The following is a 23,822-nucleotide window of genomic DNA, read 5'->3' on the forward strand; positions in this document are numbered from 1 at the left end:
GCAATAAATTGTGAATGCACAAAACAAGAAACTTTTATGATTATCATATATTCTAGGAAATATTATAGGATCCTAGATTTAGAGCTGCTAGAGACCACAGGGACCATCTGGTCCAACCACTTTATTTCACAGATAAAGAAAAAAGAATCAGAGAGATTAAATGACTTATCTAGTGTCACACAAGTAGTCAAAATTTAAACTAAGGTTTTCCTAACTCCATATCCAGCCCTCTAGGAACTATGCCTCTTTGACATACAAAAAGAAAAAAGTCCTTTAGTTTTCTATTGCTAATAACAACATGATTGTCTCTATGCTAAGCAAAAGATAGGGAAAAAAACTTAACAAGATATTGTTTTGTTGTTGTTTTTAATAGAATATAGGGTGCCACTAATGGAAGGAATTTCAGGTATATTGAAGTCCAACTGAGGACATCTGATGTTCCCAGAGTTTTAATTACTTATATAAGGTTACACATGAATAGCTAGATGGTGCTATAGTGTACAGAATGCTGGAACAGAGTCAAGATGGGACTCATCTTGATTTCAAATATGTTCTTAGATACTTACTATTTATGTAACCCTAAGCAAGAAACAACCTTTTTGCATCAATTTCTTCATCTGTAAAATGAGCTTGAGAAGGAAATGGCAAACCACTCCGAAATCTCTGTAGCCTTTTACATTGGCACTGATTAAATTTCATTTTATTAGAATGACTACATAATGGTAGCTTGTCTTCCATTTCTATTAGTTATAGTCATATGTGTGGCTCTGCAAAAGGCTACCTGACTGGCCCTTAGATGTTTTCTTTTCCCCAGGCCTCTCTCCTAAAGAGAAACAAAAGAGGAAGTGAAACAGAGGGAGATTGGAGGGGAGAGATAAACAGCGTGGCAAGAAGAGCAAGAGAAGAAATGGGGGAGAAAGAGAAAGAGGGATGCTAGAGAGAGAAAGAGGGAAGAAGGGAGAAAAAGGAGAAGGGAGGAAGAGAGGGAGGGAGAGAGAGATACTTCAAGCTGTTATAGAAACATATGAAGGACACTCTATACAGTATTCCTAAGGGTATATGAAAATTAAACTGTTAGAATCCTTACAAAGTGATGTCAGTTGCCTAACATGACTTTAGCATGATACTTAGCAAATTCTCTAATTCACTAATGTATTTAAGTACTCATTGGAGTTCACAAGTATGGGAGATTCACAAAGTTAACTTTGTAACTTTGTGAATTCACACCTCCCATAATCCCAGTCTCAGAGGAGGAGTCCACCTTTGAGAGAGCATAAAAACAGCTGAGCTCAGTCATCAGGGTCAGTTGAAAAGATTCAGAGTGGAGGAGCGTCAGTTCAGAAGAAACCATGAGTCGGAGTTGAGCTAGAGCCAGAAGTCACTTCAGAAGATTGACAAAGTGAGAGTTCAGTTCGGGAGATTGAAAAGCTAATCTGCAGTTGCAGAATTAAAATTCAGAGAGAGGCTGAAGCTAGCAACAAGACCTCTTGGAACCAAAGAAAGCTAACTGGGCTATTTTGGGAGAAACAATAAAGAACTATTTCAACACCTGGCTGCATTTGAAGTAATTATTGATCTGAACTGAAACTAAGGCTGCCTCCAGGAAACCTCCCCAAGAAACCTGCTCACAGAGAACCATTATATTTTACAAAAGAAGAGAACACCACATTAAACTATTAATAACTTTAATTGTATAGAAATAAAATAATCTATAAAATGCTACTGAGATATGATTTATTCATTTTATAAAACCAAATTTTAGAATCATTTCAATATGTTCACAATTATTGCATATACAAAGAATTGTATAGTTTTCTAGTTCCATGAACAAATTCTACATCTTTATTAAGGTACTTAGCATATCTATGATACTAGGATGAAGTTCATTCAAAGAGTAATGTTTTGGATGCAAATGTCCACCACTCAAATTAACGTATATTATTAACATATAAATTTTTGTCCTAATAACTGATGGAGACTTAAAGTAAACTAACCGAAATATACTTTATCTTGTATTAAAGCCTTTTAGCCTATTAGAGTATATTATAAGGAGAGATTTTTTTATCTCTATATATATTATAAGGAGAGATATATTTGAATAAAATGATTACTTTGTTCATTAAAATTTGATTAAATAGCATTATGTAATTTTTTTGTTTTTGACAATAAGTTATTAAATATTTCACATTGCACTTGGATTTTACAGAAAGATTTTATGCACAAACATATAACCTTTTTAATATGAGAATTAGATTTTTTAGACCAAGACTTAAAGGATTACTCTGTTTTTGGCCAAGGATGGAATACATCAAGCAAAGGCCAGTAAAGTACATATTTCTCTAGAGATTTATAAATCTAATCAAAAGGGCTTTAAGAGAAAAATTAAAAATATATACATATGTGTATATATATATATATATATACTTAGTTACCTACATGTATTCATCAAAACAGATGTCAGAGAAAGTAGTAGTTACAACAGAAAAAAGATTATCAATAAAGAGGAACAGTCATTCATAACACCCAGTAAGAGAGGTAATAATAAAATTTATGGACCAAGATGCCTATAAAATGTACAAGATGAAGATCATAAAGAAAAATCTTAAAAAAAAAAAAAAGAATTCAACGTCATTGGTATCATAGGTTAGGTAGAATGTGACTCAGGATAGTAATAAAGAATAGTGAATTATGATGGAGAAAAATTGAGTGGTGATCAAGGGAAGAAGAAACAACAATGATTCTTTGGTGTATGGCCTGGTCACAAGGAAAAACAATTTAATGTCTTTCTGGGAGAATTTCTCTAAAAGAACATCTCAGTGTTTTGCCCTTAGTCCTGCTCTGTATGTTAAATGGTGATTTGGATCAAAGTTAAGTGAATGATTATCAGATTTGTAGATGATACAAAACTGGGAATATAAGGTTCCAAATACCTGAACTGGCTACTATAATGTAATGATTCTTAAAAAATGAAAATTCTCAGGGCCAATGTACAAGGTTAAAGTTATATATATATATATATATATATAGTGTGTGTATATATATATATATATATATATATATTATATATATACGTATATATATACGTGTGTATGTGTGTGTGTGTGTATACATATATGTATATATATAAAATCAACTACTTAAATATAGAATGGGGTGGGAAAAGTCTAAATTACAATTTATGTGTTACAGTTTTTGTGAACTATAAATTCAGTTTATTGCATACTAATTAACTAACTTTAGTTTTATCAATATAGCAATAAGGAGTAAAATATAGATAGAATGTTAGACCCATTATACCTCTTAAGTGGTATTTAGTTTTAAGGGCACATTTTGGGAACAATATTGATAAGCCAGAGTGATCTAAGAGAGGTTAAACAAGAAGGCAAAGGTGTTATTGTAAGAAGATCTATTACAGGAACTGTTTAACCTAAAAACAGAAGGTTAAAGAAGAGGGGAGGGATCTTTGACTCTACCCTCTCTTACTCAAAACATCCAAACAATTACCAATTCTTATCATTTGATAATATCTAACATTATATAACTGCTTTACAAAAACTATCTCTTTTCATACTCACAACTCTGAAAGGCAGCTGCTATTATCATTATCCTATTTCAGATGTCCCTAGACTAAATGGCTCATTAGATAGTGGATTGGCTGTGAGTCAGGAAGATATGAGTTCAAATTCAACCTTAGACACTTGGTAGCTATATGAATTTGGGCAAGTCACTTAGCCTACTTGCCTCAGTTTCCCCACTTGTGAAATGGAGATAATACCTTCCAATGACGTTGTGAAGATCAAATGAGATATATTATTGTTTGTTAGTTCATCATTTTCCAGTCACATCCAAATCTTTGTGACTTCATTTGGTTTTTCTTAGCAACCTCACTAAAGTGATTTCCCATTTCTTTCTCTCCAGCTCATTTTACAGATGAGGAAACTGAGTTAAATGATTTGCCCAGTCACATAGCTAATAAGTGCCTGAGGCCAGATTTGAACTCAAGAAGATGTATCTTCCTGTGCTACCTAGCTAACACTTATAAAGTGCTTTGCAAATCTTCAGACATCACATAAATGTTAAATATCATCAACTACTATTATTCCTTCTCAATATCCAGTTAGAGCCATCAAAAAATAGAATGGGTTTCTTTGTAAGGTATATAGTTCCCTGAATAAAAGTCTTCAGGCAAGGGTTTGGTTACTGTTTGAAAATACTTTGCAGATGGGATCACTTTCTAGGTCTATTTTGGCCTAGAAGGCTTCTGAAATTTCTTTCAAATATGAAAATTTGCAATTCTACGAAGTGATTAATTTTTGAACCAAAGTAAATTATAAGCAAAATTTATTGGCAAAAATCTTTATTGAATAACAAGTAATAACTTATTAAGTCACATTCTCCTGTCCATTGCACATCAATGTTTCCTCCTGCATCAGCAGAAACTTAGTAAAAGAAAAATAAAAGAAGAATGGCCCAAATTGATGTTTCATAATAAATTAATACACTTTTAAGGTACACATATCAGATTTGTATTCTTTCTCGGTCCTTGTACATTCATCAGAAAATGAACTCTTTTCATTCTCAGTGGTTTCAGTGAAAAAATTAGTTCATTAGTTTAGACAATGCTGCCATCTTATGACGATCTCTCTTAACAATTAAACCAGCTGTTGCTCTTTAGGGTTCTGGTCACCATCTTAGCATTAGGATCAAATTGAAACTGGGTGGATCCACTGAAGAAATAGAAGAACCCTAAAAGTAAAAGCAAGGTAAGTAATTATTTTTTTCCTAACAAAAAACAAACAAACAAACAAAAACTTAGAGGACATACTTAAGCCAGAATCAGATATTGTTAAATTTTAAACTGGAATTTTTCTTTCTTTGCTTCCCTTCCTCCTAATGCTCACAGAAGATTTTCTCAGTTCTTCTGATAAGTTTTTGTTGAATTAAAGTGTAGCACAATAGAAACTAGAGCTGGAAGAGATTTTTTAAATGATCTGATCCAATACCTTCTTTTATAGTACAAATGAGGAAACTAAAATCTAGAAACATTGAATTTCTTCCTCAAGATCATATAATTGGAAGTAAGCATCAGGACTGTATTAAAATTCAAATATCCTGTCTCCAAGTCTATTTTGCTCTTTTCTTAGAAAATGTAAGGGAAGGAAATAAGCATTTTTAAAGTATCTACTAAATGGCAGGCATTGTGTCCAGCACTTAATAAACATTATGTAATTTGGTTTTCACCATAACCCTATGAAATGGGTACTGTTAATATCCTTATTGTACAGATGAAGACACCGGTAAACAAAGGTTCAACACTTTGCCCAGAATCAACCAAGGAGTATCTGTCTGCGACTAGTTTTGAATTCAGACCTCCTTTATTCTAGGTTTACTGATCTATCTGCTATATCATTGAGCTGATCTTTCAGAATGCCCTTTTTTAAAAGTAATTGTAATGAAGACTTTCCTGTATTTGAATATTCACAAAAGAACCCAAAATGTAGCAAGTCAATACATGAATTAGAGAGAAAACAATATACTTTCCATCTGATTGCAAAATCAACTTGAAAATTGTTACAATAATCAAATAGTAACTTAATTGTGTCAAAGTTGTTGAGGGGAAGTGGAGAGAAAAGTTGGAAAAGAGGGTCTGAGTTATTATCTAATTGCTTTAATTTTCTACCACATTTTAAACTTGTAGAAAGTGTCACAGTCCAGCCAGAAGTTGAGTCAGATAGAAAACATTTTAGAATCCGCCCCCTTATAATATTGTGTAAGATTTGTTATTGTTGAAATCTATTATATCTTACCAAAGGCCTCAAAAGCAGCATCGACCTTTTGGTCAACTCCTGGAAAGTCAGTTGCTATCTCTCTGGGATAGCCATGATCCATAGAATGTCTCTTTTCATCATACCTAATCAAAACAAAATGAACAAAGGTTAGAATGTAAGATCCTTGAAGGCAGTGATTCACTTTGGTTTCTGTATTCCCTACTAGTACATAGCAGGTGCTTAATCAATATTTATTGACTGATGGATCATCCTTTGAGGCTGAAGACATCCTACTAAATGTAGTCCAGTGCATTCTGCTGAATTTATTTAGATTGGCAATTAAGAAGTCAAGCTTTTGAAGTTTCCCCAGGTCTGTCTGTTTCCAGCAGTCTTTTACTGCATTCTTCAGTTTTAATCTTTCCAAATACGAGTTCAATGTATTCTCTTGGAGTAGTATTTTTTCTTTTTATGTTCAATTCACAAATGATTGGGTTGACATTTTAATCATGCTACTATTTTGGTGGGTCATCCTAACTACAAATATTTAACAGTCTTGAAAAAAATGTCAAACATTTTTAGACCACAATTTATTTTATTTGCTCCAAGTATTTTCTTAGATTTGCAGGTTGATCTTAGAAATTGGTATTTACACAATAAAATTGAGGTTTGGATTCTCTACCCACAAGCCCTAACAAATACATCATCTCCCCACCTCCAATCAACCATACCCAACACTAGAAGTAATGGGGAGTTCCAGATTGGAGTGGGAAGGGGAGCAGAGAACAATTTTAACAGAAAGAATCAAAAGTATAGTCCTAGACTGTACTTTGACTACAGTTCCTTCTAAGGAATATGTGACAACTATGTTAATGGGCATTTTAGAGCATTGCCTCATCCATGGATTTTTGAGTTCTATTTGTAATTACTCAATTCTCTCTTCCCTCCCTACCAACATCAGTTTTCCAGGTGAGGAGTATGACAGTCTGAGAAGAGTGGTGTTTCCTTGTTCCAGGGAATTTCTGGAAGTAGCAAAACATTTTTGCAAACTTAGATCACTGCCGTGTGTGTCTGTGTGTGTGTGTGTGTGTGTGTGTGTGTGTGTGTGTGTGTGATCATCAGAGAAAAGAAGAAGGAGTACAAATTCATTATTCTTTAGTGTCTCTTGTTCTGGTCAGTGGCTAACTGAGCTGTCAATTGGCAACTGAACAATAAATGTATAGATGGCACCATTCATACAATGTAAGCATAGAGTCTGTCTGCATTATAAAAGGGAAAGAAATCTATTTACAATGATTGGCAAGATATCAGAAGAAAATGGATGATTTACCTCTGCTATCCACTTAAAATTTAATATGTTTTCTATGAAAGCCACAGACCAAAGTACATATTGAGGAAATGGTATTAGAAAGGTGAAAATAAGGACATCAAATGCATCTTGAGTCCATTGACTAATTCTTAGTAAGTTTGTTATGATTTCTTTTAAGTGAACAGAAATAGTTCTTTAGCCACTGTTCCCCATTACTTTCCCCAGTTCCTTGGCCTTCTTCATTGTGAAATATGGATTATTAGTTACTCTATCTCAGAGGATGACAATGATGATAAACACGAATGCTTATGTGAGGCACTTAATTTATTTTGTTTTTGTTTTGTTTTTAAGAAAGAGCAGCCCTTCCAGAGAGCATAGATTGTCCCTTAAATTAATCAAACTTTGAAAAAAAAAGTGTCTATATGCAATGATTAAGTGCTTAGCCCTGGCTCCTTCATAAATAGATAGATAAGAGATGTTCTGTTTCCTCAATTACATTGTTATCTAAAGGGGACGCACATTCACACATAAAATAAGTACAATCAGTACAAAACAGTGCAAAATCAAGTGCTAAATTGAGTGGTGGGGATTGTTAAAGAAGGAAATCATGATATAAGAAGGCATTATGAGGATTGTGGAGACAGACTTGAAGAACTGGCATAATTTTGAAAAGACAAAAGAGAGAATTTCAGATAAGACATAGTTAGATATATATATTAAATATACCTATTAAATATAGAAACTGGACAAGAACAGTATATGGTGGAAGCTTGTGAATTTTTGATGATAAATTCGAGATTTTGTTATAAAATAAAAATTTACACTAGATTAGTTAGATCCTCTTTTTCCTGTTCAGTTATTTTAGCCATGACTGACTATGACTCCACACTATTTGAGATTCACTATTTCCTTCTCCAGCTCATTTTATAGATGAGGAAACTGAGGCAAACAGTGTTAAGTGATTTGCCCTGAGTCACATAGCTAGCAAGTGTTGGAGGCCACATTTGCACTCACCACTATGCCTCTAGCTGCCCTGCTAGATCTGCAGACTACTTCAAAGGGATTGTATCCTTTTTATCCCTTTTATTCTGCATGTAGCTTGCTCTGTATATATTTGTTTGAATGTTGTTGTACCCTCCTCTACAATTATTAGCTCCTTGAGAGTAAGGACTATCTTTTACCTATTTTTGTATCTTCAACAATTAGCACAATATTTGGCACATGATTGATTAGGTAAGAAAAATTATCTTGTTAGGTTTCTAACATATCATTTTGAAAAATAAAGCAAAAATTCCAGGATTTACAATTTCATTGATGAAGAAAGCTTGTAATACTATCTGGTAGACTACATTCAAAAGCTGTTTCCAGCTTGATAGATTAATACACAGACAGATAGGCAAAGACTGAGAGACAGGTAGACAGACAGATAGATAGATAGATGATAGATAGATAGATAGATAAATGAATGAAAATTATTACCCAATGGTCAAATTGGAGATGAGCCTCTCTAATTCAGTTATGCTCAGACAACAGACTCATAAAGGAGGCCTTTTCCTGTTCAGCAAAAGATATGCCAGAATTCAACTTCACTGGCACAACCTTTGGAAACATAGTGTCATCTCTAGATCTTAGTGAAGTATCAGGGTAAATATTCACTGAAGGACTGGGAGAAAAATAATAGTATACCTCATAAAACTTTATAGAAAGGTCCTCGAGTTGAGTCTTACCTCCAGTAAATGTCATTCACAAAGAAATATGTTTTTTGTTTTTCTTTGTAGAAAAAGGCTGCATCAATTTTCTTTACAGTTCGTGGAAAGCCCAGAGTGTAGATATCTCTTGGGTAACCTGGCTGAATGTCACTTCCTCTGACAGCCCAGAACTTGCTCTCTATGAAGAAAAATCAATTGAAGTTTCGAGTAAGAGAGAGGTCAAAGTTTTTTTTTGTTTTGTTTTGTTTTTATTACAGAAATACATTTTGTTGAAGAAATATAGTAGAGCAGCAAAAAAAAAAAAATGGAATTGGAAGAGTTATTTGTTATAATATAAAAACTTACACCTGATCGGCTGTTTCCTGTGATTCTTTGTGACCCCACCCCATTGGGATTTTTTTGGCAAAAATAATTAAGTGTTTTGCCATTTCCTTCTCCTTGGAAGACCTGGATGTTAATTCTTGCTCTGCCTTTAATGGCTGAGAACTTTGGTTTAGTCATTTTGATCTCTCTGGATCTCAATGTCCTCATCCATAAAATAGGGACTTATGCATATCCTTGTTTTGAAGATCAACTGAGATAATGTATATGAAAGGCTTAGAAACCTTAACTGTCATGGAATGTTATGGTTTTATAATAGGTAAAAAAAATTTTAAAACTTTTTATGAAATTTGAAAATAATATTCAACACTATAAATAATAGCTAATACTTGTACAGAGTCTACTATTTCTGCAGTGAATAGAGTGGTTGGCCTGAAGTCAGAAAAATTCATCTTTCTGAAGTAAAATCTGACCTCAGACACATATTAGTTAGGTGACTCTGGACAAGACATTTAACTCTGTTTGCCTGAGTCCTTATTTGTAAAATGAACTGGAGAAGGAAATGGCAAACTATTCTAGTATCTTTGTCAAGAAAATTTCAAATGAGGTCATAAATGGACATCACTGAAAAACAACTGAACAACAATAAAATATACTGGACTAGGTGATTAGTACTTTACAGACTGATTTTCCCCACCATAATGGAAGGTAGGTATTATTATTATTATTATTATTGTTATCTCCAAGATAACCCCCAAGAAACTGAGACAAACAGAAGTTAAGTGTCTTGCCCAAGATCACAAACTAGAAAGCAGGTCCTGAAACCTGATTTGAACTTGGGCCTTCCTGACTCCAAGCATAGTACTCTATCCGCTATAGTATATACTTGCCTTATTGCACGTTTTATTAAATGAATTTTTAATCAATTATGTTACATGTTTAAGCAAAGACAGGCAATTTTGAAATTTAAAGTTGTAACTTTAGATTCTTAAGAAAAAATAACTTTAAGAAACAATATGTAAATCATGTTCTGACATATTGTGTTTTCCTACAATTCTCAGGAAAGAATGTGTTTCATAGAGAGGCAAAAAGTATTAGGTCAAGATTCAGAGAGCCGGGAGTAGGGCAAGTCACTTAACCTGCCCAGGGCTCAGTTTCCTATTTGAAAAAGTAGAGTTTGGTTAAAGATCTTTTCCATTCCTCAGTCCTATGATTTGTGATTTCACATATCATATTGGCATCAGAAATGCTATGTTATACACTAGTGTATAAAGTAAGGAAAATCAAGTCTTCTTAGGATTTATCTAATTAGTTAAAGAAATGAATGTCCAATAGTTACCTTTAAAAATAAAAACCATGTCCTTAGTAGTGAGCTCATAGGCAGCATCAAAACCCGATGGAAGAGAGGGCCAAAAGGCAGTCAGCAAATAGAGTGCTGGTTCTATATTGTTGGAGGACTTACGCCAAAAGTACCTGAAACAGTTTAAGAGAATTCCACACATCAAACATCTCATTGGTTTTAGATATTTGAAAGATGATCAGTTACCATCTCTGGGGAAGGGAGAGGTGGGGAATGAGGGTTTGGAGAGGAAGATTCTCCTATTGGATGGTCAGAAGATCTTTGTCCTAAATCCCATTTCTCATAGGTATTCTCTCTCCTGCTAAGGGCCTTCATGCCATTGTCACTCCTCACACTATCCATGGTACTCCTACAATAGTTTAGAGAAAGATTGCTCAGTAATAGCAATATCTCAACTAGGACTTCCCTCAGAAACACACAAGGACTTGTGCTCCAGGAGAAATGTTGACTGAATACCTGTGTGGAGTATTTCTACCTAGCCTCTCTATAACTTACTCTTAATCTACCTTAAGAATCTGTTGTAGGTTGCCCTCCACAGTGTTATCTGATTTGAATCTGACTTGTGGAAGGTAAACATGGCTATGTATTGATTGATTTGTAGGCTGTGTTCTAAAATGTTAGCCTCAGAGAGTATTCTTTTGGGCAGATGTAAAAATGTCATTACCCATCTATAAATTACTCAGAGTGTGTCAATGTTTCTGCATGAAGCTCCAGTGGCAAGACAGTTCTTTGGGTCGGAGGACATAAGTTCAAACTTCAGTTTTGCTATTTAGGAATATGGGATTTAGAATTGGAAGAATCCTATAGGATCAGTTCCTCAACAAAAGGGAAGGCTAAGACCCAGACAATTGAAGTAGATTACCCTAACTCAAACAAGTCATCTTAGAGCCTAAAGGTAAGCTAAATGAGCTTTCTTCTATGACATATTCCTTCCATTATTCTTTAAAAGTCTTCAAGAAGGTAACAAATGATATTTCTCCCCATTTTTCTAGAACTTGACTAAGATTTCAAAGTGAAAAAACCAGGAGTACAACCTTAGGAGCACAGACCACAGAAGCATGGTGGTGATTCTCCAAGCATCATGAATCATAAAATGCAGAGGATTGAGTACTACAGGTAAACTAAGATCATCTAATAAAATCTCTTTTGTTTCCAGATAAAGAAACTGAGACCAAGAAAAGAAAAATGACTCTTCTGAAGTCACAATTATGATAAGTAGCAGAACTGATATTTGAATTGAAATCTTCTAATTCCAAATTCAGTGCCCTTCTCCTAGAGCAGATGTATCAAACTCATTATGCACATAGCAGGCAACACTCTTTAATGGGGCCTGAACCAGATTAAAATTTAATTGTAAAATATTTAACAAAATACATAAAAATATAATACAACATAGAAAGTGTTAATGTGTGATTTTCTGAGTCAAACAACTTACCACTTAAGAAATCTATTTCTATTTGAATTGAATACCACTAGTGGATAAACATGATTTGGTAAAGTAAGGAAAATCAAGTCTTATTAGGATTTATCTAATTAGTTAAAGAAATGAATGTCCAATAGTTACCTTTAAAAATAAACCCAAGCTTCTTTGTAGTTTTCTGATTCTGGGTCTAGGACTCATTATACTATACTATGTTGCCTTTTAGTACTGTGCAACTGGGTTGCACATTAGGGAAGAATTTTTAAGAAGTGACTGATTTGAGATTTTTTTAAAACAATAAAATCAGAAATAATAGAGCTGGGATCCTATATCCTCTGACTCATAGAATGGTACTTTTGATTACACCATGCTTCTTCTTAATGATCCTGTGACCTCAGACTTGATTACTCACTTAATTACCATACCTGTTTTGTTATTTGTAAAATTAAGAGTCTGAACAAATCAGACCCTCTAAACTTTATCAGTATTATTTACGATTCATGACAGTAGAGGCAGCTATCTTGAACCAGCATCAATCATATTCAAGTCTGCAAACACATTCATCATTTAGAGAGACAGAGAGTGCCTGGGGAATGTAGACCAGCTTGGAGAAAATTTCTACTAGTGAATATTAAGAAAGTTTTGCCTTTTCTTGGTTCAACAACAAACTAGGTTAAGGGGAGGGAGTGTCATTTGATCTTACTGGTCTTTAAAGAACAACATTTCTCCCCGAAGAGTGCTCACTGCATCAAAGGACATGTTTGGATCACAAGTTACTGGCTTCTCTTCAGGCTTCTCTGTATCTGTAGACTTGGTGGGTAGTACTGGACCATCTGGAAAACCTAAAGAATATCCAAGAGGGAAAATTTGGGAAAACAAATGAACACAAATTCTTGTTGATAAATATATAGGCAAATATAAAGAGATAAATTTAAGAACAACTTAGAAAGAATTTAACTCATTTTTGCACTCACCATATAGAGACTGAATGCCAGCAATATCATCCTGAGAAAGGACGGACTTTGTGAGGTCTGTGTTTGGGTTGTAGACTGGGTACATTAAGGCTTTGGTGTCAGTAGAATGAAAAAGACCCAAGGAATGGCCAAATTCATGAGCAGCAACAAGAAATAAGTTGACTCCTGGTGGGAAATGATCAATTTTCAGTGATCAAAAAGCTAATTTTTGAATTATTCAAACAGTGAATATTATATGACTATCATCAGATTGAACAGTGCCCCATCCCTAGGTAGATATTTAACAAACTTTTAAATGAATCTCTCTAGAGGAACTTAATCAATATGTCCAAGGTTAAAGAAATTATTCCTTATTAACTTAAAGAAGATGATCTTTGAAAGAGAAGGGCTCAATATGTTCTTCCAATGATAAATAAGGTTGGAGAACATTATCTTTTTCCTTGATAATGTTGGGATGCACACTAAATATAGAAAACTGCTCTAAAAATCGTTTTTTTAAATCAGGAGAATAATGTATGCAGGATTTTAATGACATAATATCAAAGGAGCTAAAATAAAAAAAAATAGATGCTATTTAAGTCTTGTATGAGTTAATTACAATATCCATGTCAATGAATCACAGCTTTTTCATTCTTGAGGTCTTTGAGTAACCAAATTCTTATTTTGGTAGGATTTTCTATTCTACCAACAAATAGTTTTTGACAGCCTGATATACAGGGCATTATTTTCAGCTTGGGAGGTTTGCTTACTTTTCTCTCCACCATTATTATCAAACATTATTCAAAGGCAAGATAAAGGAAGAATGGATAGGTTGGATTTAGGGGTAGGAAGACCTGGCTTCAGATTCCCCCTCTCACAGTTATTGATTATGTGATCCTGTTTAAGTAAGTTTATCTAGTAATGCCTCACACACTACACAGAAAATTGGGCTAAATAGAATTCCTGATGCTGAGGAAATCATTACATCTTTAGTAGGTCTATTGGATTTGCAGATAAAGATCAAATGCAATACACCATTTAAAAAGTAAGACAAAATATTCCTAGAATATCTATCCATTTTTGCATACATATCTTGTTCAGTCTTACTCTGTAGTTTTAAAAACATATCCCAAGGTAGCAAAAGAGAATAGATAAAGGATCAACCTTGGAGTCAAGAGAATTCGTTTCAAATCCTGCCTCAGGAAAATACTAGCTGTGAGACTCAGCAAGGGGGTACATGGTGTGCTGCATAGCATGTTGGACTTAGAATAAGAGAGTCTCATTTTTGTAGGTTTGAATATGCCAAATATTTGGTTTAAATATTGGGGTTTAAAGGAGTCTGACACCACTAAAACAACAACCAAAAAACCTCATGATCCTGAGCAAGTCAGCCCCTTGGTGCCCTACACAATTTCCTAAGATGTTACCTTAAATGATAAGTCAATGCTATATAAAAAGGTTATAACTTTAAAAAAAAACAAGCAAACCAAATGATTTCTACTCTGATATCTTAATTTGGGTAAAATTTTGTTTATGTTTAGCTGTTGAAATTATGCTATTTATGCCTAACATGGTCTCAATGATCCTTTATCCTGTCTAAAGGGACATGTCCCAATCTAATCTAAAAGTTTTTGTTTAGTATTCATTTCAATGATATCCTCTTAATAAAGTGTCTACTTCCATTTTCATTTCTCAGTACTTGTAACTGCTTCCCAGTAACTGTTTTTAATATTAGTAAAAAGTTAACACATGGTTCATTTTAGACTCTGCAAGAGTGCTCTGAGACATATGCGACTCATTAAAAAATATGAACACTGAAACATGGATACATATTTTGGAGTTGGAATATTCGAAAAAGACCATGAAAGAGTATCTGAGCTTAGAAACAGTAAAATTTCAATTAAACAAAACCCATTAACTGGAATTCTTACCAAATCTCTCCAAACAGGGATTTAGCCAAAAGCATAACTTCCTAGGTATAACTTTAGATAAGCACGCTTCAATTCATTATATTATGCCTTCTACATCTATAGTATTATAGAAATTGCAATTGATAATTACAAGATGATGAGATTGCAGATTTAGTGCTATAAAGTATCTTAGAGAACTATGAAACATTAAATAAAGTTTTGACTATGCTCCTTATATTATATTACTAAGGCAGAGGGACAAATTAATGCATTTTAGAAAACTTCTCAATAATAAATATAAATTCATCGACAGTTATCTCATTTCTAGAGCATTCTAGTTAATCATCATTTTTATTAAAAATCATCCTAAGATAATTTTAACCTACCAGTTGTATCTCTTGTCCATTTTTCATCATCATCCAGGTGAACATCTCCATTTATCTTAGGCCCAGGTGGATAAGCATGACCCAAGACTCCCCCAGGTCCATCAAAGGGTATAAAATCTCCATGATCTAACAGAAAAAAACAACAATATTTCTGGAGAAGTAGTCAGGGGTTTTGTCTTCAGAAGTTTTGGAAACAATTATATCACAATGGTTAGACCACACAGTTATTTGCCTTTTTACTAGCTTACTTTCCTCTCACAAATCTCTCAGCTCCACCCCCTATTGCCAAATGAAATGCATGAAGTTAAGATTCTTTCCTATTTGTTTTGCTGCTTTCCAGACTGGCATAGGTTCCTAGGATCATAGATTTAAAACTGAAAAAGACTTTAAAAGTCTGTCTTCAAAATTCAGATTATATGCCACTCAAGAAGAGACATTTATATATTTATATAACTATAATAAATAAATAAGTAAATATAATAGTTATATATTTATATAACTCTCACTGTTAGTTCCAATATAAATAACTTCACATTTTTAGATATATTTTGCATTTACTTATCTGTTTATATTCCAGTTGACTGTGTAGACACATACTGTTCTGTTTTTTTACTTTGTTTCCCTATCCCAATAATAATCCATGGTAGGCACTAAATAAACACTTATTGAATTGATCAGAAAATCTTAGATTTATCACTGCAAGAGAACTCAAGGACCATCTAATCCATCCCTCCCCCGACAACTCATTTTAAAAAACAGAGGAAGAGACAAGCCCAGAAAGAATATATGACTTGTCCAGGATCATACAGTGAGTGTCAGAGGCAGCGTCTGAGCCCTATTTCCTTTATTCCAGACCTAATGAACTTCCCATCTTATTATGCTGTCTACCAATTGTTGAATTAGTTTAAAATGCAGCATTCTTTCCACTGTGGAAAGATGGCAGGGAAATGGAGGAAAGAGAGGTGGAAGAAAATTTTTTTTTACCTTGGACGGCAAAAGAGATCATTATGTCAGCTTCTCCTTCCCTGAGCCTGTTGAATGTGAGGGGAGTAACATCACTCCAGACTTTAAGAGCTCTCTCTATGGCAGCATCTGTATCAAGCTGATTTATATCATTTGTGTAGTTTACAATCCTTTATTTTAAAAAATTGAAGAAAATTACCCTTAATCATTTTTATGTCAAGAGTAAATGACAAAATTAACACTTCAAGAAATCTCTACACCAAGTATTACCTGTATGTAACCTCATTCTTTTTCCATTTAGGCATATAGGGAAAGAAACGGAAAGGGGAAACATCAGGAAATCCACATCTGGGCTTCTTCATCATCTCCATAGTGTCATCATCCAAATTTCCAGTCACCTTCAAGCCCAAGAACCTTTGCATGTCTTGGATTTTTGCAACAACAGGGCTACTGTCCTTCCTACGAACAAACTGCTTTCCATCTTTTTCAAGGTGGTAGAAGTCTTCCAGATATTTCTAGTAGAATAAGAAACATTTATTTAGTTACTTCTAAGATTTTTTTAACCTATTATTATTAACAATAATAGGAAATAGTATGGCATAGTGGATAAAAGGCCAACCGTGGAGTAAGGAAGACTTGGATTCAGATACTTCCCCAAATACATACTGGCTATTTAACTAAGGATAAAGCCTTTTCAGTGCCTCAAGCAACTCTCTAAAACTATAAAGTATAGATAAATTGTCAGTTTCTATCAGTGCAGAGCATTTATATACTAGAAGTTCTTACAGTGAGAAAGTCATAGGTTTGAACAATAAAAATAGGAATTATAATATTGTAGAAATATTATCCTATTGCTCATGTCTCAACTCATTTGAAATAGTTTTCTAGCTTTTGAAAACAAAAGTGAATTGACTATGTCCTTTCAGTTTACCCTTCAGGTAACAATTCATCTTCATAGATGATTTTTCCTTTATAACAAAATTTTAAACTTTACTGTGAGTGGGTTTACTGTTCAAAGAAAAGTAATGTATGTTACATAGATAAAGAAAAAGAACACTTTTGACTTAATTGTGTGACTTTCAGGTGAATTTATCTAGATAATTTCTGTAATTTTCCATATCTCCTTGCTAGTATTGATTTCTCCATGGAGAGTACAAAGAAGAACCTCTATCTCCAAAAACTTTTGCCTTTGCCAAGAGAAGTATAATCAGCTAAAAAATTTTCCGGAATATCATAAGCATACTTTCCTACATTTTTGTTTTAAATCATGGTCTTTGAACCTGAAACAAATAACAGGAATGCAAAGATTAATTCTTCAACTGCTCCACTGGACTGCTGTCTGCTTGCCTGCCTGCCTGCTTGCCTGTCCGCCCTAGGGAAGTGAAACCTGTCTTTATACATTACCTGGATACGATCCATGCTCATCTTCCCAGCTGTGGCTGCTGGATGAAGAGGGTGGGCTGCAGAAAATGCCAAATATAACAAGAGTACCAGAAGGCTCTTCATTGTGATCATCAATGCTGGTCTTTTAGCAAAGTTTGTCAAATTCTGCCAACTATCTCTCCTGCATGCCTCAGTGGCTCCACTTTTATAATCCTTTTTGGTATTTGGTAACATGACCCACTGGCTTGAGTCATAGCTGAGCAGTAACAAAAATCATTCCCCCAAAATAAATAAGGGTGACACAGGATTTTCCCCCCTAATTCCTCTCGGCTTTCCAATTTTGCAATGCCGAGGCGTGATTAAGATGCAGGAAATGCTTCCTGTGTTTTCATGAAGGAAAACTTTAATATCTGAATCTGGAAATAAAAATTACACTAGACCTTCTAATAGAGCAGTATGTGGTGTATGTGCGTGTGTATGTATATGTATGTGTGTGTGTGTGTGTGTGTGTGTGTGTGTGTGTGTGTTTCATGTGGGGAGGATGATGACTTTGTAAAAATTCCAAATAGTCCAGATTTTTTTTAAAACAAGGCAGTTTTCTGCCCAGTTCATTTTATTCTCTAATACAAGTATATACACACAAACAAGTAGAATACGAGCCTCAGAAGTATGGAAGTTCTTTGGGACAGAGATAGTTTTATTTATTTATTTATTTTTTTACCATTTTATGACAGTTCCTGGCATAGTGCTTGGCAAATAGCAGAGTGTTTTAGGAGAAATTAAATTGAATAGAAGAGGGAAAATTGCAGGAAAATTGACTATTGTCTAATGATCATTATGATTAATGATAATTGTATTAAATTTATTTTGCAATTAAAGATAATTAATTCACCGAATTTTAGAGTTGAAAGGGCAGTTAGGTAACTTAGTGGATAGAGTACTTAGAGTCAGGAAGACTGATATTTCTTAGTTCAAAACTGGCTCAGATATTAGCTATGTGACCCTAGGCAAGTCCTTAGCTCTGTTTCCCTCAGTTTCCTTATCTGTAAAATGAGCTACAGAAGAAAATGGCAAGCCGCTCCAGTATTTTTGCCAAGAACACTCCAAATGGTGTCAGGAAGAGTTTGGAATAACTGGACAAAATTCATTCATTCGTAGACTGGAAAAGAACATTAAAACTAATTTAGTCTGGCTCTTATCCAAAGCATGATTTCATTCTACATCATCTCTAGCTTATGGTTATTCAGCCACTATTTGAGACTTCCAAGGATAGGGAACTCATGAAACAACGGGGCAAGTAATTCTTCTTTTGAACTGGTCAATATGTTAGAAAGTTGTTTCAAAGTGAACTTTTGGGTGAGGATCTAGTATACAAAGAATCTGAATGCATTTGAGAAAATCTTTAATTTTTTGGCTCATAAGTTCCACCTAGGACTGAGGAAATATAGTAATTCCAATATACTGAGATTACAGGTCACAATAAATATCAAAGGAGAAAAGTTATTGTTTTGTTATTTTAAATTAAAAGGCCATACAAAATAAAACTAGTTGTAACCAAATCGCTCCCCTCCTCAATAAACTCCACTGGCTCCCTATTATCTTCAGAAATAAATACAAAATGTTCTGATTTTTAAAGTCCTTTACAACTTAGTCCCTGTAAACCTTTCCTGTCTTCTTCCACTTTACCCAAACTAGGTACACTAATGAAACAGTAATACTGGCTTTTAAAATTCTTCGATCCCTTTATTTTGACTATCCCCCAAATGTTCTCCCTCTTTGTGCCTTTGCCCTGTGGCTTTTCTGCCTGCCTTCAAGACAATTCAAATTTTCTTTCCTTTCCTTGGCCTATTGCCCTCTACCTCCTCCCTAATTCTTCCCTTTTATGCTCTATTTCCTTCATCTCACCCACTAGTCTGTATTATTTTTGATAGACTGTTTCTGCCTTTCTTTATATTTCCAATGCTTACCTATGTGCTTAATAGATGATTTTTTTTTTTACTAACTGAAAATAGAACTCTTAAGTAACAAACAGAAGTCTGTCAACTAGCAGCCCTATTCCAAATATCTACATAAATTTTGACTCAGTTTCAGTCTAGAAGAGGTAGGTTCTTCTCCTTACATAGGGCCTTTTTGTTCCCAATAAGAATTACCAGGAATTGCTCTCACCAAGCAGCAAGGCTCCTCTACATCTTCTCTCAGCTCACTCAGGTATCATCCGAATGTTTCTGATAATAACCAGTTATTCTCCACTCTAGTTTCTCTTGTAGTTTTGCATAGCTCCCAGCAGGTGTCTTCAGATGCTGCTCTCTATCAGGCCTTTATCTATAGCTCCCTGCGGCGGTGGTTCTAAAGTGTTGCCCTCTATGACTCTTCCCCCTCACTCCCACATCTCTGTGGTTCATAAAGTAAAAAACCCTTCCTGGGGCAAAATCATTTGTCATTAGATGTTTCCTATTAGTTGTATTTCTGGCTTCTGGGACAAAATGGAAGAAATCACAACAAAAAACTATAAATATGGTATATTAGTGTATGTTTGACAACCAGCTTGGGGGGGGGAGTATTCACAATATTCTTTTAAGTTTAATCTTAATTTATTATTGTATTCCTATTGTAATCAATCAATAAAATAATAAGCCAAGTCCTGAGTTGTACTATTTGCCTACTTCCAAGGTATAAATACTTACACTACAAATTTAACAATCAGCAACTTGGAACTGGCAGGGGTTAGCTCCAATAGATCCTTATAGAATAGGGTAGTACCTTGGAAAGCATCTAACTAGTGCATTTTACAGATGAGGAAACTGAAGCCCAGACAAGAGAAGCCACTTTTGAATAATCATCCAGCAAGTGGCAAAGCCAGGATTTGAACCCAGGTTTTCCTGACTAGCAGTCTACTCACCATTCTACCCTATCTTCAAAAAATTGAAGACAATCGTTATTTTCCCCCAGGTTTTCTTTTCTCTAGGACAACATTTTTAGTTCCTAATTAAAAGAGCCCTGGGGGTAGCTGGATGTTGCAGTGGATAGAACACTGGCCCCAAAGTCTGGAAGATTTGAGTTCAAATGCAGCCTCAGAAACTTAATACTTAATAGCTGAGTGAGTCTGGGCAAGTCACTTAACCCCAGTAAATGCGGTGGGGGGGGAGGAAGAAGGAGGAGAGGAGAGGAAAGAGGAAGAGGGAGAGGAAGAAATGGAGAGAGAGGGAGACAGACAGACAGACAGACCTGGTAGTTCTGGGTCAGAGGAGAGGACAAGGTGAGAGAGCCTGGTGTGGAATGAGCAAATATGTTTCTTCAGATTCCTTTTGGTGCTTCTTGCTCCTCCTCTTCCTCAGATATTTTCTCTTTTTCGCTGAAGTCCAAAAGAGATATAGAAAGATGTATGGAGAGGGTTAGGTTCCTTCTCTAGTATAGAAATCATCTAGTTCAGCTAAAATGTGAAAGGTGAAAAAGTCCATCCAAACAAATACAGTCACACATCTCCAGCTTCATAGAGGAAGGAATTATTCAGTCCTTTCAGTCATATCCAAGTATCCATGACCCCATTTTGGGCTTTTCTTGGCATTGATACTGAAGTGGTTTGGCATTTCTTTCTCCAGCTCATTTTGTAGGTCCAGGAAGAGGAGTCTCCCTAACTCCAGATCTGGCATTCTATCCACTGTGCCACCTAGCCGTTCTTAGGGAGAAATTGCTTTGCTTTTCTGGAGAGATTGGGGCAGGATGGATTATTATAAATTGTATTGACCATATTTGAATCACCTATTTTCCAAATTATGGGATACGTGACTAACAAGTATATGTTGTCTTTCTTGTGACTATATGTGTAGAATACTTTTTAATGTTATAAATCATTCAGGATAGGATGCTGGAAAATTTGCCCTGGAGCAGGTAAGTGATCATCAAAATGAATCTATGGAAATCTATGAAGCTGTTCCCCTGAGTCAGAAAAGTGTGATTGTTCACTGACTTCAGGGTATATCAGTCATCTTTGCTCTGCTAATGTCTTGAGAGCTAAAGACAGATTGAACTCAGACAAGACGAGATGGTGGGAGGTAGAGCTAAATAGCACATCATTTGAAAAGTGAAAGGGTTTTAATGATTACAAATTCATTGATAGCCAACAGGATGGGGTAACCAAAAAGCTAAGTGTTATCATGACTTCATTGAAAGTCATAGGGTTCAGAACTAATGCTACTTTGCTCTACTGGTCAGACCAAATTTAGATTATTGCATTAAATTCTGGGTATCACGTTTTACGGAAGACGTTAGTAAACTGGAGAGTATCCAGATCATGGCCCCTTGATATAGTCCAGGACTCTAAGTTCATGTCACATAGAATCAGTCAAAGGAACTGGGAATATTTTGCCTGGAGAAAGTAAGCTTGCATGGACATGATTGCTGTTTATAACTAAGTGAAGGGAAGTGACATCAACAAGGGAGTAGACTTGTTCTTCATGGTCCCAGAGGGCAAACCAGGATAATGAGAAGTTGCAAAAATGCAGGTTTAAATGGGTAAGGAACATTTTTCTAACAATGAGTACCATTCATATGTGGGATGGACTGCCTCTGGTGGTAATAGACTTTCCCTCATTGGAGCTGTTCAAGCAAAGACTTGTATGATCCCTTGTCACATGTATTTGACCAGATACCTTCTTGATTCTGTGAGCAAAGGGATCATTACTGGCAGCTCTTTACTTGTGAACTTTCAAATAAATCAGCTTCTGGCTATCAGAAGAGGTGGTAAAATGCTAACATCTGGAGAGGAGATGATACCTACTTTTGAGGTCACATGGCCTTTTCATCTGACAGAGGTTGAAGCTTAAAAAGCTAGTAAGGCAATTGAAAAAAAAAATTCTAGGAGTCTGGAATCATTAAAACCTCCAGTATAGAAGTGAGATAAGGAATAGAAAGAAGATGGTGCTCAGCACATGGATAGCAGGCTTTATAGCTAGAAACTAGTTAAGGAATCTCTGGTCTAAAAATCTATTGGCTTTTATTATTTATTATTTTCTGTTTTGTGTTTTGTTCTGGTTTTTGGATTGTTTGTTGTTGTTGTTGTTGTTGTTGTTGTTGTTGTTGTTGTTTGGTTGTAGTTCTTTTTCCATTGACTTTTATTAGTTTTCTTAGAAAAAGTTTCTTCTGAAAGATGATAATTTACCCCTCCATTCTTCCTGGACAAAAGACAAAAAAAAAAAAGAGAGAGAGAGAGAGAAATCAGGATTAAAGAATTCCATCTTCTTTCCATCACATTTTTTTCACTTTAAGTTGCATTCCTTTCCCTTCTCCATCTCCATGTATATATATATATATATATATATACATATATATAACATGCTAGACCTGGAATTAAAAGAGACCTGAATTCAAATCTAGCTTCTTATATTTAGTGGCTGTGTTACCCTGGGCATGTCATTTAACTTGTTTGCTTCAGTTTCCTCATCTATAAAATGTAATTAATATTTCCTATCCCCCAGTATGGTTGTAAAAATCCCAAGGTAATAATTATAAAGTTCTAAGCACAGTATCTGGCCCTAGTAAGTGCTATGCAAATGTTAGCTATTATTTTTATTTTAAAACAAATTTAAATTGGTTCATTGGTTCATTTACATAGGTTGGAAATATTATTTTTCAAAATAAAGCTTACACTCAATCAACAAACTTTATGAAGCATCTGCTATGTACTAGATCCTGTGCTACACACTAGGGATATAAGTGCAGAGTGAAACAATCTATATTAGCAATGATTTTACATTCTAATGGGAAGAACAATAAGCACATGTAAAATGCAACATAAGTATAAAGTCTATAAATGAGAATGTAAAGAAAATAAGTCCAAAGTAATTTGGGAAGAATGACTTTAAAAGTTGGGGGAAATCAAGAAAGGCTTCATTCAGGAGACTTTGAGATATCTCTTAAAAGAAGAGAGGGACTCCCAAAAATGAAGGTAAGTAGGGAACTGCCTGGACCACAGGTTTCGGAGCACTCGGTACAATAGGACAGGATGGAAGAGGGAGTGTTGTAGTATGTGAGGAACAGAAGATCAGTTTGGCTGGATTTCAGAGACTGGGAGAAATGAAAAAGAAATTCTTTTGAATAGGAATGTCCCATAGGCATCTTAAACTTAACATTTATGAAACCCAGTATTAGCTTCAAAAGAAACAGAAAATTAAAAAAAGACTAGTGGATTTGAGAGTAAAGTTAATGAATTCTCTTTTGTGAAAATACAAGGTATGAAGGGGGACCCCTTGATATAAATGTAATTTCTTGTTGTGATGTAGATTTGAAATTTTATGTGGCACCTGGAGCTGAGAGGCAGGTAGGAGGCAGTATTGGTGGATGGTAA

The 23,822-nt window shown here is 34.8% G+C and overlaps 1 protein-coding gene across 1 annotated transcript; it reads right to left on the reverse strand.

The window, feature by feature from the left end:
• Nucleotides 1-4,340: 4,340 nt before the first annotated feature.
• LOC127558057 (stromelysin-1-like) lies at nucleotides 4,341-17,892 on the reverse strand. Its single transcript, XM_051991291.1, has 10 exons — nucleotides 17,501-17,892; nucleotides 16,367-16,611; nucleotides 16,118-16,266; nucleotides 15,134-15,259; nucleotides 12,859-13,023; nucleotides 12,588-12,726; nucleotides 10,444-10,577; nucleotides 8,802-8,961; nucleotides 5,808-5,911; nucleotides 4,341-4,746 (listed from the first exon to the last, which is right to left on the reverse strand). Exons 1-10 carry the CDS (start codon nucleotides 17,711-17,713, stop codon nucleotides 4,646-4,648), a joined length of 1,536 nt encoding a protein of 511 aa, XP_051847251.1. The 5' UTR covers nucleotides 17,714-17,892; the 3' UTR covers nucleotides 4,341-4,645.
• Nucleotides 17,893-23,822: the final 5,930 nt, after the last annotated feature.

The sequence above is a fragment of the Antechinus flavipes genome, chromosome 3 (assembly GCF_016432865.1).
Source record: "Antechinus flavipes isolate AdamAnt ecotype Samford, QLD, Australia chromosome 3, AdamAnt_v2, whole genome shotgun sequence".
Lineage (NCBI taxonomy): Eukaryota > Metazoa > Chordata > Mammalia > Dasyuromorphia > Dasyuridae > Antechinus > Antechinus flavipes.